Source organism: Zootoca vivipara, chromosome 5, assembly GCF_965207765.1.
Source record: "Zootoca vivipara chromosome 5, rZooViv2.hap1.1, whole genome shotgun sequence".
Classification (NCBI taxonomy): domain Eukaryota; kingdom Metazoa; phylum Chordata; class Lepidosauria; order Squamata; family Lacertidae; genus Zootoca; species Zootoca vivipara.
The window spans coordinates 34,484,766-34,499,015 of NC_142588.1; the positions used below are offsets into that span (position 1 = coordinate 34,484,766).

The 14,250-nt window shown below is 41.1% G+C and overlaps 1 protein-coding gene across 9 annotated transcripts in view; it reads right to left on the reverse strand.

Moving 5' to 3' along the window:
• Window positions 1–14,250, reverse strand: part of EXOC6 (exocyst complex component 6) — a 101,019-nt gene that overhangs the window by 47,770 nt on the left and 38,999 nt on the right. For 5 of the 9 annotated variants that reach the window (XM_088670356.1, XM_088670357.1, XM_060274852.2 and 2 more), the window contains exons 12-18: window positions 12,160–12,231; window positions 11,807–11,904; window positions 11,149–11,254; window positions 9,616–9,725; window positions 7,658–7,769; window positions 6,915–7,049; window positions 2,507–2,686 (exon numbers count right to left, since the gene is read on the reverse strand). In XM_088670356.1, coding sequence (XP_088526482.1) covers window positions 2,507–2,686; window positions 6,915–7,049; window positions 7,658–7,769; window positions 9,616–9,725; window positions 11,149–11,254; window positions 11,807–11,904; window positions 12,160–12,231 — 813 coding nt within the window. The remainder of the gene's footprint in view (window positions 1–2,506; window positions 2,687–6,914; window positions 7,050–7,657; window positions 7,770–9,615; window positions 9,726–11,148; window positions 11,255–11,806; window positions 11,905–12,159; window positions 12,232–14,250) is intronic. The other 4 variants (XM_060274853.2, XM_088670350.1, XM_088670354.1 and 1 more) reach the window with 1 other exon arrangement.

Genomic DNA, 14,250 nt, shown 5'->3' on the forward strand with positions numbered 1-14,250 from the left:
ACCAAGTCTTGCTACCCCCATCTTTTCAAGAAGGCAACCCTCCTTCATACCTTCAGTATGGTATGCCAGTCCAGAATACATCTGGAAACTCCCTGCAAATTGAAGATCAGCACAGCAGGCAAAGGCCTGGAACAGAACTGTGAATCCTCATGAGATAGCTTCCTTAACACAGGAAAGATTCATCAGCAATGTGATGTAAAGTGACTGTCTATAATCTTGCTGCAAGTGAAGATCCAGGCAAGGCCTGCCAAATAATTCTCAGAAGGAACTGTCCAGCATCCATCTCCTCCTTCTCAACTGCCCTTGTTGCTCTCAATCCTTCCTAAAGTGCATTGAGCTACAACCTGATATTTGACATACTGACTTCTCTTCCATTGCACAACATCTGCAGGCTGGCCATGGCTGAATATGTGTCAGTAAACATCTGGAGAAAGCCAACTAGTGGAAAACTCTTAGTACAAACATGGCCATGGTGAATCACATTGGTTAAATGTATCAAGTCTAGTCTCTGTCACTTGCCAATGCAGCTAAACACAAGCCACCGAGGAAATCTAACATGTGTGCCCTGTGCCAGAGCATAGCACAGAATTATAGATTTCGAATGAATCTCAGAAGTTTTCCAGCTTAACTTCTTCGATTCAGTACCGTCTAGACATAGTACAAAACACTCTCACACTAAACAAGAAAACAAGTTGTACTGGACGGGATGGATCACAGAGACCAGACATAATTTTTATTCTTGAAGCCCTCCTGTAATATAAGGAGTCTATTGCCTTCAATGAAATAAAATTTAAGTAGAACTCAAGCAGGTTAACTTATATTTATTTTCATAAATATAACCAGGCAATTAATAAGCAGCCAAAATAACAACTAGAACATAAAATAGACAATGACCACATACTCAAAGCAAAGGAATATTTGACTTGATAACAACAGTTTACATACTACTTATATTTTAGGGGGGGGACTCAAAGTGGTTTTCAACATTGTTTAAAACATTTTCCAAAAAAAATCTAGTCTGAGTACAATTTAAAAAACAAAATAAAAGCTTGAGAGAAAAAGTTTAAAATCTTCTATATAAAACCTGTGTTGGGGTGTTACAGTCGTTTCACGCCATATTTCCCAAAAGCTCTGTAAACACTAAACACTTTCCTGTTGTAGCAACGTAGGCAATGGAAGAACAAAATGTAGAAAACGTTATTGTGTGCAAACGTCCATTTTTAAAAGAACTTAAAAACCATTCACAATATGGGAGATTGTGCTGGTTTTATGCTATCCTATAGTTTCTTTTATTTGTATATACTGTCGGACACCACCTTGATACTTTATATGAGGGAGCAGCAGATTAATATTTTTATTAACAAAAAACTCACCCCACAGCAAGTTATTATAAACCTCAAATCAACAGATTTATAGAAAAGCAGTCAATGTTTATGAACTTCTGGAACGAGAATTTTCATAACATGCAGTGTTTTTCCCCAATGCTGTAAGGAATTATTTTTGGTTCTCTTATCTTCTACCAATTATATGTGAATAAGCTTTATTTCACCACTGTTGTGGATTCAAATGAAACATAGCAGGGTTGCAGTTTCATTGTTAGCTGTGGCATAGAATAATGTTGGTATTATTAACATTAGCCAGGGCTCTAAAAAAAAAAAAGCAAAAAAGAAGAAGGCAGGATTTGAATCTCATTTGCAAATTCCGGATAAAGCAAATTCTGGTTAGTGCCAATGCAGATGAAACACTAAAGGTAAAGGTAAAGGTAAAGGGATCCCTGACCGTTAGGTCCAGTCGCGGACGACTCTGGAGTTGCGGTGCTCATCTCACTTTACTGGCCGAGGGAGCCGGTGTACAGCTTCCAGGTCATGTGGCCGGCATGACAAAGCAGCTTCTGGCAAACCAGAGCAGCATATAGAAACACCGTTTACCTTCCCGCAGGTTGGCAGGAGCTGGGACCGAACAATGGGAGCTCACTCCGTTGCGGGTATTCGAACCGCTGACCTTCTGATCGGCAAGCCCTAGGCTCTGTGGTTTAGACCACAGCGCCACCCGCGTCCCTGTACAGCATGGTTAATTCTGACAAGGGAAAGGAAGGAGTGGACCAACTTTTGGTTAGAAGATCAGAGTGGCCCTGCTAAGATGAAAGCAAACCACAACAAGCCTTGGGTTTGCACTTTACCTGTAAACAGATTGTGTGTTTAATTATGATTAATTGCAAATAGAAAGCAGAAACTTCTGGTACTCTCCAGCGGCCAGACCAGAGAAGGGCTTGGGTGGGGAATGCATAATCCTAGGACTAAGCAAAACCCAATCCTGCAATGCTAAACTCTTTTTATCCAGCATTCTGTCCAAATGCAGCCCATTTCTAAACTGGGTCTATCTGTGATCGAAGCGGGTTTGATACAGGTCACAGGGGTTATTGTTTCTTCCACCATGTTTGTCATTAGCACCCTTAGGTGCTGTATTACAAATAAAACCTGCAATTACTTGCAATTTGTATACTTACAGGCAAGTGAGTGAAAACCTGAAAGGTGCTCCTCAAGAAATTAATAAGATCCATTAAATAGCCACTGGCTCTCCCATCTGGCTCACTCATTGTCCAATCATAGTCAGCAAGCTGGATGAATTCATCAATCTTTTGGTTAAGTTTGGTATAAATTTCTCCTTCAGCTGCATGTCTCGCATCCTGGGCAGTGGGGAACAACAGAAGTATGCTGAAGTTTTAGTATCCTAGAGGTAGTTTCTTCAAACGTAGCAAATGAGGGTCAAGAAGTGAGGGTGTGGGGATTCAATCATTGTTATTGTAATCCAAATCTATCTATATATGGAGTCCACTGTTTTATTTTTCTGTTCACAGCATAGAGACATGCTATCTCTCTGCTGTGAACAGAAAAATAAAACAGGCAACTCAAGGAGCAACAAACGTTAAAAAAAATGTGCCATCGTTTCATATACAAATGTTACATTAATACAAATTACTAATATATAGAGACTGATTTAGGTTTTTTCTTCTGACACACTTCCCTTCTCAGCCTACTTGCTCTCAGCCAGGACTCTGCGTATGCACTTTGCTTCCCACACCCAGGGCACAAACAAACTCACGGTTTTCAAGGAAAGTGCTTTTGCAGCCTGATTTTCCCTGGGTATCCGGATGGCTACTGTGGGATTAGGATGCTGCATTAGGGGGGCCGAATCCAGCAGAGCTCTCCTTACATTTAATTTGATTAAACTGACAAACTTTGTGAGAGGATGTAATTGTTTCATGTTTTTAATGTTTTGGAATGATAAACTGCAAATAATACACACAACTGTATATTCTTATTGGTAAGGATGTATTTTAGAATAAACATGGATTGCTATAGTTATTTATGTAGAGCATCTAGACACTTCACTAATATTTTTTTAAAAAAAGACACTGGAAACCGAAAAATTTAAAATCTATGAACCTTCTGCTGTAAGAAGTCACAGAACACTATTTTGTATAAGGTGTATCATTAAAAAAAACACAGAATGGCAAGAGAGAAATCCAAGTTATTATTTTTAAAAAATATATAAAGACTGATACAATTTGCCTCCAGGAGATGCAGTTAACAAGAGCAGAGGATAGCTAGGCTGATGAGATGTATTCAGCTTCCCATAAGAAGGTACACAAGGATTAATAAAAAAAGGATTTTCCATCACAAGTTAAGCGTATGCATTGGTGTGATTCTCTGGGGTAAAAATAATACGTTTTTAGTAATATAGAGAGCAGGAGGTGGGGGGGGGAAGAATCTACAAAGGGGTATGCCTTTTTAACCTGGCTGGGCTTTGTTTGCAATTAATTTTGGATTTTTGTTTTGTTTTGTTCCAGGAGCTTAGATGCTGCAAATGACAGTCACAGCATGGTCCCACAGACAATTGGATAATGTGCATATAGCTTGATATAGAGGCCCTTCATTAATACTTCTACTTAATCCCAGAGTGAAAATAGAAAGAAATAAAAGGTAAAGCCAAAGCACAGAAGACTGGCTGGTACATTCCTTTCTTGAGGATACACAAGTTGCAGCATACACATATAGGTAGCAAAATGTAAACTCTCACAGAACCTAATAACGAGGAGGGGCAGACATTTTTATTTGACACAGGGACAAAAAACAGCTGTTGCTACAACTGGTTTCACATGGAATATCCATTAAAACTTTCACTACAACTGCCTTTGGGTTCCAGAGTTCCACTCAACCAACTTCTAGACCAGCGGTAGTCAAACCTTTTATACCTACCATTCACTAATGCATCTTTCTTGATAGTAAAATTTCCTTACCACCCACCAGTGCTGCAGTAACACATGCCGTAGAACCCCCTACCACCCACCTGGAATCCTGAAACGCCCACTAGTGGGCGGTAGGGACCAGGTTGACTATCCCTGGACTAGACCAAGGTTACACAGCAACCAGAGCAACATTTTCCAAACCAACTAAAAAGAAACTGTGTGCACCTTGAATCATTAAGCACAAAGTTAACAGGACTGCCCATAGCCCCTGTTCCTATGACTTGTTGAGCTTCCTAGTCCTAACGCCAACATTAAACATGGCACATGGGAAACCATAATGAATTTGTCTGAGCAAGAGAGTGGAAACTGATGACAGTCAGGAGGATGGGAAGGGAGAGCCCGCAAAAAACAGGATCCATGGGAGGGAAGAATAGCAATTCTAGGATTCTGTTATATGAAAATAAGATTCTGTTTGGAAGTTCATAAAATGTGGTTCCATATTTCAACAAAACCAACTCATGGGATCAAAGCCATAATGCAGCAAATCCTGTAGGATGATCATGCACACATGGAAAACGTCATCTTTGCCATTTGCCCTGGTTATAAAATTCATAATAGTGCAACTCCTCAAATTAAGTGTTCCCAAGGCTGAAAATTCAGGAGCATGCTATTAGTTCCTTTCAGCATGCCTTTATCCTTCTTATGTCCTCCGTTAACCTTGACAACAGAGATTAACGTTGGAATTTGATAGGTTTATTTTAAGATTTAGTTACAAAATTAAAAGTACCAAAGACAGAACTGGCCTCAGTAGGAATAATCCTGTTTAGTTTGTTGGTCTGTGAAATCCTGCCGCATTTGGGTGTATACACAATAAGGCAATTATTTGAAATGGAAGATATAGCTGTCATGGAACCAACCAATGCCTGTTTTTGTGGGTTTGTCACTTATTTTACAAAATGCATCAAATTTATAGGACTAAATGAATCAACTTTGAACCGATGCTACGCTTTAAATTACCACTCCACATATTTTATTTATTTAAAATACACAAGAAATATTTTTTGCCTTTGGGAAATACCGTAGCTAGGATTGAATAATCCATAAAACGTCCCATCAGGTCAAAGGGTGTATGAAGCAGGTTTCTCAAAACAACAGCTCCTCCTCACTCTACCTACCAAACTAAATTTGTAGACGAAGAGTTTTAAAAACAGTATGTGAAATGGGGCTGGGGGTGGGGGGAAGAATGGCTGTTCAATGGTTGGGGGTAGGAATCGAACATTCCTTTACATTAGCACAAGCCATCTTGTATATACTTATTTGGGAGTAATCCCTGTCATCAAAAAGCCTTTCACAGCACAGAATAGACCTACCTGCAGCTCTATTAAGTCCTGGTTTGTAATCTCTAAAATATTCATCAGTCAGCTATACCCGCCATTTTATTTTGGCTCCGAATCACATTGTTTTTGCTCAGGTTTTCCTGCTATAGGTTTGCCAATATGCATTTGGATGCCAGTTTCTTAATTTGTCTTCATGTATTTGCATGCTGGTAGTGCTCCTGCTATTCCCCACACTGGATTAGGCCAAGACCTACCAGTGAGTCCCAACTCACCAGCTGAAGACCAGATGAACTAAGTATACCCACTGAAATTAATGAACATGACTAAGTTAGGCACATTAGTTTCAATACCGTATTGGCCTAAATATAAGCCTCACTTTCTCCCCAAATTCCGACTGTGAAAAGTTAAAGTGCGGCTTATATTCGCGACCTTACGGTATGCAGCCAGGAGCGCAGGGAAAACAGCGCCAGGAGCGCGTCAAAGTGGCACCTGCCCCGTGTGTAGTCCCCCATCTGCTCCCCCAAGGCCAGGAAGGGAGAGCGCCCCCCCTCTGCCCCCAAGGCCAGGAAGGGAGAGACAACGTAGTGCGCCCCCCCCCCGCCACCGCCCAGTATGCAGCCAGGAGTAGCAAGGAATGGAGTGGCTTATATTCAGGTTTTTTTTCTTTTTTCTCCCCCCCCCCCAATATTAAAAGTGCAGCTTATATTTGGGTGCGACTTATATTCGGGCCAATAAGTAGATTTGCTCTGAGTAAAACTCGATGCTAATCATTGTGCATACAAGGAATGAGAAACTGCTTCTTATTCCAAGTCCTAATGGCCGAAGAAGTTTTTTTGTGGCTTTCAAACTTCCAGAGCAGAGGGCAAATCTAAAGGTGATCAGGAACCACAATGATGTATGGAAGGCATGTGATGCCAGTGCAATAATTCTAGCTAGCCAACCTGATTAAAACACTCTTTCACATGTGTTTCCTTTGGAAACAATGTCATGCTTTTGCTAATTAACTACCAACATGTATGGTCAAGTCTGAGAAATATGTAGGTGTAGCTTTCACAATATTGGGCACAAACATGTTCCAATTTTGCCTCCTCCCCAATATGACCCCATCAAAACCTATACGGCACACAGTTCATCATGGATTAACTTGAATGAGATTATGTCAATTTAAATTAAGACAACCATCAAAAAACAATAACATCTGCATTCATAACCTGCCTCCCAAAACAGAGCACAAAACCAAGCTACAGCTAGAAAATAATAATTGGCTTCCTTGGTTGGGACCTGAATATTTAAAAATGTTAACCAAAAGGTGATAACACTTCACATACCTTAAACGTCGATAGACCATAGAGTCTTGCAGTATGGAGAGTTTCTTGTGAAATATTTGTAATGTTGGTTATAAAGTCCTCAAGGTATTTACATGCTTGTTCCAAATGTGTTGTGTTTATGATAATTTGCACCAGCTTTAACAACAACAAAAAACACAGAAAAGGAACAAATTCTGATAAAATACATTTGCAATACACAACTGAACTTGATTCGACTATACCAGAAGAGACACAACTAATTTTAAGGAGATTATTCAGAATGCTTATTAGCAATACTGACTGATGCACACATGCAAAAGTAAGGTTGTAAATGGATAGCTACAAGAAGCAAATTTTCCACCTTCCGAGAACCTACTATTATCTGCTAGGGATTATCTAATACATTATCTACTAAGAAGCAACATTGTGCCAACTACAGAATTCCCATTTCTTGGAGAGGACAATGCATCCTATAGCATTCATCGCAGCTCATGCAGGGGGGTGATAACTTTCTGGGCTTGTTAAGTGTCGCCATTATCCTGGGTGAACCCAAGAGAGGGCTCTAAATTGAATGTGCCCCAAACTCCCCTTTGTAACTGCAGAGTGCAAGCAAAGAATAGTTATACTGGTGGGCATGTTCCCTTTCAAGAGCTTCTAGTTGAGAAGCTTTGGAGGACATGCACGGCTCTTAGGGAAAGTCTGAAGCATCGAAGAACTATGCACAAGAGCACCCAGAACACTGAAGCATGCATTTCAAAACTTACCTCCGTCAAACCTATGTGAGGCTTTTTTATGAGGTTCTGTAAACAACTGCTTAAAGTTCGAGTCAGCAGCAAATTTGTAGATTTTCTAAGCATATCATCTATCTCTGTTGAACTGAAATGCAAAAATTTAAGATGCTTTGAAAACAAATGATTAAACCACTGAGGAAACTTTAAAATAATTGTGCAGCCTTTTTTTCTCCTTTCCTTTTTTAGAAGACATCTGAAGGCAGCCCTGTTTAAGGATGCTTTTATTGTTTGATCAATTATTTTATTTCATTTTTCTGTTGGAAGATGCTCAACAGAATAATAATAATTATTATTATTATATCCCAGTTAACCAAGTAGAAATCTCCAATAGAGGACAGGTCATCAGTCAAGCAACTGCTTTGTTAACAGTTTAACAAACTTTTAAGATATGCATTGATGTAAAACTTGAACTATGTTCATAGCATAATTGGGAAAGAGTAATCATCTGCATATTTTAATAGTTTCTGGTTAGAGATGAGGACCAAGAAGTCTTATTTATTAGTTCAGTATGTGGGAAGGGAGAGCAATTTACAGTTGTCAACAGTGCACAAAGCATGATGACAAACTGGAAATAGCTTCCAGATTTCTGAAAGCAAAAGGGAACTGCACATTTTATCCAGTTAGAACCAAGCAATATTTTTCAGACTGGCTTAAATGGAGGGCTTTTTTTGTAATGGATTTTTGTAATGAATTTCTCCCATCTATTAGAATCTGAATGTCTTACTATTTTGAATGCTTCTTAAAGTAAAATGTAATGCTGAAGGGTGGGGGAGGGGGAGAGAGAATAAAATTGGTCCCTAACAAGGAGCCATTCAGAAGCTACTCAGGTTTGCCCCAACTTTCACAAATTGTATCTGTCTCCATGAATCGAACATAGCCTTGGACGATCTTCTGTCCTTCACACCCCTGCTTTTCCAGGTGGAGGCTGACTCCTTATGTGCCCCAAGTAAACATGGTACAGTATATATTACTCAGGGTTACCATAAGAGAAGAGAGTACTTTGTGGCATTTCTAAGTCACTTTGGAACTGACATGGTTGAATACGATGCTATGGGTTTCACAAAACTCACTTTGCTACTGATGTGGAAAGGATTTTGCTTCCCGGTTCACATTGACCTGCCGCTCTATTTTCCTTGGGACCAGCCAACATTGAAATTTCAATCTGTCTATCACTTCACTAACAGTGGAGGGCTCTATTCCCAGGCCCGTAAAAAACTTTCCCTATAGTCCACGTCGGGATGGCAATGAGATGAACCCCCCCCCCCAGAGCAAATTCCAGAAAATCCCATGAGGATTTAGAAAAACATGCCTGGTGTTAGCCATATTTCCATTTCAACATAGTCCATCCTGGCTGTTTCTTGGTGCAGACCCATCAAGTCTGGCTGTTGCAGCCGCCGAACTGCCGTGAACCACTACTAGCGGGATTGGCAGCAACAGCAGCAGATATGTTCTATACAGTGGTACCTTGACTTACGAAGATGATCCGTTCCGTGGCCGTCTTCGTAAGTCGAAGTCTTCGGTTCTTGAAGCGCCCGTTCTGCGCATGCACGAAGCGCGATTTTGCACTTCTGCGCATGCGCTGACCACGCGCGCCGCTTCTGCACAGGCGCAGAACTGCGTGCACGGCGAAAAGACTTCTGGGGTTGTCGACTTCGGAAGTCGAGTCGTTCGGTTGTCAAGGTACCACTGTACTTATTTTTATTTTTCATTTCATTTTTATACCACTTTAAATATTTATGAAACAAAATATCAAAGCGGCTTAAAACCTACATTAAAACACCAAACAATCCAGAAGAAAACATTACAGAAGGAAGTAAAATATAGCACACCTTGTGTTCTGAGTTCCAACCCTTTCTTCTTGTATATATATATATATAGGTCCTACATGTCTTTTACACACACACACACACACAGCTTTTGTAAATGCTTACCTGCGATGAAGTGACTCTGAAAACTTAAGGCTTGCATAAATGAATTCTTTGACCTGGATATAAATCTGAGGCACTGACTGAGACATTGGAAGTTTCTTTGGAAAACCCTGCTGAAGAAACAAAACACATATGTGCCATGTTACGCTGCATTTCAAAGTGATTAAAGCTAAGCAGGTTTGAGAAAAGGTCATTAATATCACATGCTAAGCTATATATGACTGCAATATCTCTATACCAGGGGTTGCCAACTCCCAAGAGCCTGCGATCTACTCACAGAGTTAAAAACATCTACCCTCTTTTTGGAGGTTCAGGTCGAAGTTGTTGAGCTTTGGGAGGAGCCAGTGATCTACCAGTAGATCATGATCTACCTGTTGGACATGCCTGCTTTATAGTCTAAGAGCTTCCCCCTTCTCTACATAGGGAGAGGCATGCCATTCCTAACATCTGATGGGCAAGAGACTGGCAACACAATTCATCATATAAAAATATGCTATGTATTCAGATCTCTCCAAGTTGGGACCCCAAATACAGCCATACATTCCTAGCTGTATAGATTTCATTTAAAAAGATGAGGGAGGCTATAAGTATTTTATGTTTTGCTTTTTAAAAAAAAACAAAACACACACACACACATTTATCAGGTTATTTCTTCTTTTACAGGATTCTACAAGTGTGTACTGCTGTCTCAGTGGATTAATGCCCAGAACACCTAAGCACTGAAAAAGAGGATTGGGTAAGAGGAAATCTACACACAAAAGAAGATGAGCTGAGAGGAAGGGCCCAGGCACACAATCCCATTGTCCTCACCTTAAAGTAAAGGTAAAGGGACCCCTGGCCGTTAGGTCCAGTCGTGGACGACTCTGGGGTTGTGTGTTCGTCTTGCTCTATAGGCCGAGGGAGCCGGCATTTGTCCACAGACAGCTTCTGGGTCATGTGGCCAGTTTAACTAAGCCACTTCTGGTGAAACCAAAGCAGCACACAGAAACGCTGTTTACCTTCCCACCGGAGCGGTACCTATTTATCTACTTGCACTTTGACGTGCTTTTGAACTGCTAGGTTGGCAGGAGCTGGGACTGAGCAACGGGAGCTCACCCCGTCGTGGGGATTTGAACCGCCGACCTCCCAATCGGCAAGCCCTAGGCTCTGTGGTTTAGACCACAGCGCCACCCGCATCCCTTTGTCCTCGCCCTAATTAATTGTTATGTCTGCACTGAGACAATAATATTTACTTATTATTTATTTTAAGTATCTATACTTCACCCCAAAGTCCCAGGATGCAAATACATACACTTCAAAAACAAAATTGTGCATATACACCAGACACATATTGAAAAATGATCCTAGTTTGTAGGCAAACTAGGATTTGACCAAACCAGTTTTCCGCATTCAGACAAAATTACAATGGTTTGCCACTAACTGGAAGTAGCCTCCTCTTCTATGTGCACATGGAAGAGAGGAAAGAGGGAGTAAACTTGGTTTGGAGGATCATCAGAATGCCTCCTCGGGTGCTTTGCACAGTGTGTGTTTTCTTACCTTATCAAGTTCCGGATCTTGAAAGGGAAATTTGCTAATGACAATTTTGTACTCCTCTTCATTTGAGACGGGTATTGGGCTGCAATTATCTGCTTCAAAAATATCCCTGTGCAATCAAATGAGCATATTATTAGAAACATAAATACTAAAGCACACGGCAAACGTATCTGGGCACAATCTAGCCAAAGTGAAGCACTTCTACAGCTTTCAACGCTGAGAGCTAAGTAAGTGCTGAGCTCTGGTGTCACAGACTGCTCCTGAACCATCTAATTGCTAGCACTCAAAGTCTGGGGACAGGAACAGCTGTGAACCGCTGGTGGGAAGGAATACATAGAAGCAGAGGCAGCACTATTAGGCAGAGTGTCCAAGGGTAGGAAACAGAAACCCGTGGGACTTCAGGTATTTGTTTATTTTGTGTAATTTAGACAGCTTCTGTTAGCCATGGAGATAAACAAAGACTATGTAGGACACCGTAGCCTTGCTCCATCTCACACACACTTTCAATTGTAACTTTGACAATAATCATAAAGAGCTAGAATTTTTTTTCTTTACGTGAAATCCCCTGGCTGGATATATGCAACTATATAGCCATTGAAAGAACAACCAAAACTGGTTAACATTACTTTGCAACAGGATCTTCATATTCTGTGATACTAACCTGAACAACACAGCCCATTTTTTAAGCAGCGTTTCATTGTACTGGTCCCTTATTTCAAATAAAAGATCAAAGAGCCTATTCACAGGAAACCCGTAGCCCTAGGAAAACAGTGTTTAAAAACAATATTTTAAAAGATGCTATTGCTGCAGGTGAGTATATGATACTGCAAAATTTTAAGAGTTGATGCCTGCAATCAATACATAAAGGCATCCTTGGTATATATACCGTATGTCCTTAAATAATACATTTCCTTGGTTTACTGTTTAGACATTGAATTGAATTGAGTTTGGCAACAGAAGGGCTGCAAATGGACACCCAAGGAAATGCTTACAACAAAGTATTTTACCACCAACCTGCAAGGTGTCAGCAAACACAACAATCAGATTCTTCAGCTCCAAAACAAGATCAGGATCCGTGCAATAGGACTGAAAGGTAAAAACCACATATTGTAAAATCAAATTTTAACCAATAGTAGGCTTGGAGTAGATGACCCTTGCAGTCCCTTTCAACCCTACAATTCTATGAGTCTTTTATTCTACAGCTGCTCAAAATGATCCATCTACAAAATAGTCATTCAAGAAAATGGCATGAATGAAGCAGGCAGAGGGCCTTCTCGGTAGTGGTGCCCGCCCTCTGGAACGCCCTCCCATCAGATGTCAAGGAAATAAACAACTACCCGTCTTACCCATTGAGGCTAGTGGCACAGGGCGCCAGGGCACCAAGTTCTGCAGGGCGCCAGGCAAGAGTCCGGGGAACACCAAACAAGCGCGCTGAATGAGCAAGGGTGCATGCACTGGTTTTTTCCCTTTAAGCCTGCAGGCACTGAATTCTGCGGGGCAGCAGAAGGCTAAAAGGGGGGGAAATGAGCCAATGCTTGGCAGGAACAGCGCACGCACCCTCGCTCGCTCAGGGCAGGCCCGCTCGCTCAGTGTGCTGCCTGACGTGGCCACCGTGGCACGAAGCGGCCAGCTGAGTCAGGAGGTGCCGCGTCCAGCCTCTGCCTCTGCCCTGCCGGAGGAGCCGCCCTCCAGCCTGCCTGCCTGCCTCCTCCAGCCCTAAAAAAAGGTCAACTCTAGGAAAAGGGATCTTTTGCCAGAGGGCTCTTTGCACCACGGCGCTGGATATTCTTAAGAAGGCCCTGTTCAGAAGACAACCAAAGACAGCCATGTTTAGGGAAGTTTTTCCATGTTTGACGTTTTATTGTGCTTTTAATATTCTGTTGGGAGCCGCCCAGAGGGGCTGGGGAAACCCAGCCAGATGGGTGGGGTATTTATTTGTTTGTTTGTTTGTTTATATTATTATTACCGGTATTATTATTATTATTATTATTATTATTATTATTATTATTATTATTATTGGAATGCCCTTATATTGATGAATTTGTTTTTGAAATAACAATGTTGTGTTTTAAATTGTTGTTTTGTGCCCTGGGATCTTTGGATGAAGAGTGGGTAATAAATTAATACTATTACTACTATTTTTGTGAGGTGGTGTGAATATTATTTTTTTAATCACCACAGACACCACACAGGTTGCCACAGTCCCAGTCTGTCAGCAATGGTTAGAGAATCTGCTTTGCATGCAGAATGTCCCAGATTCAATCTCTGGCATCTCCAGGTAGGGCTGAAAGAGACCCAAATCTTGAAACCCTGGACAACTGCTGCCAGTCAGTGTAGACAATACTGAGCTAGATGGACCAGTGGCTTGACTCATATTATAGGGCAGTTTCCCAAATTTGAATGCTCCTAAGCAATTGAAGCTATTCCACTCTTTCTCATGCAGTTATTCAGCTGGGGAAATTGAGCAAAAATATAATGACACACATTATATAGCGATTAATTATCCCTCAACCAAATAATACAGATATTAAATTAACAACACTGTTCCAGTTTCAAGTAGCTGGAAAGAGATCCAAGGCATTGTGTCTATGTTGCAACAGAAGTACCAAAAAAAGAGAGAGGGCAGCTCTAAGGGTTCTGCTGGTGAAGTTTATTTTGGAAACAGGGGTTTTGGAATGATAATTAGGAACTATTTCCTGGTGCTGCTTTCAGCACTAAACTAATTCAATCTGATCTAATGAAGAGGTCAGTTGAAACTAATTAGGACGGATAGCAATAATAACAGCAGATTAACTCTGCATATTCTAAACTGCCGGACTAAGGCCACAGTTTGGAAGACCCAGGGAGTTGTAAATCAGCAAAGGATTATGCAGATAGCCCAGGGCTGTGGCTCACAGCCTGAGACTGGTGGGACAAACAAAAGCTTGGCAGGCTCTCCCCCAAATCTGAGCAATTTTTAATTACAAGAAAAAACCCCACAGCAACCTCACAATAATGGACCTGGATTCCCCACCCCCTTACTTTGACATTATCCTTCCTTTAAACACACTCAGAAGTTCTTCAAGTAAATAAACCTAAAGGGCATCTTCGCAACACCTTCTCACT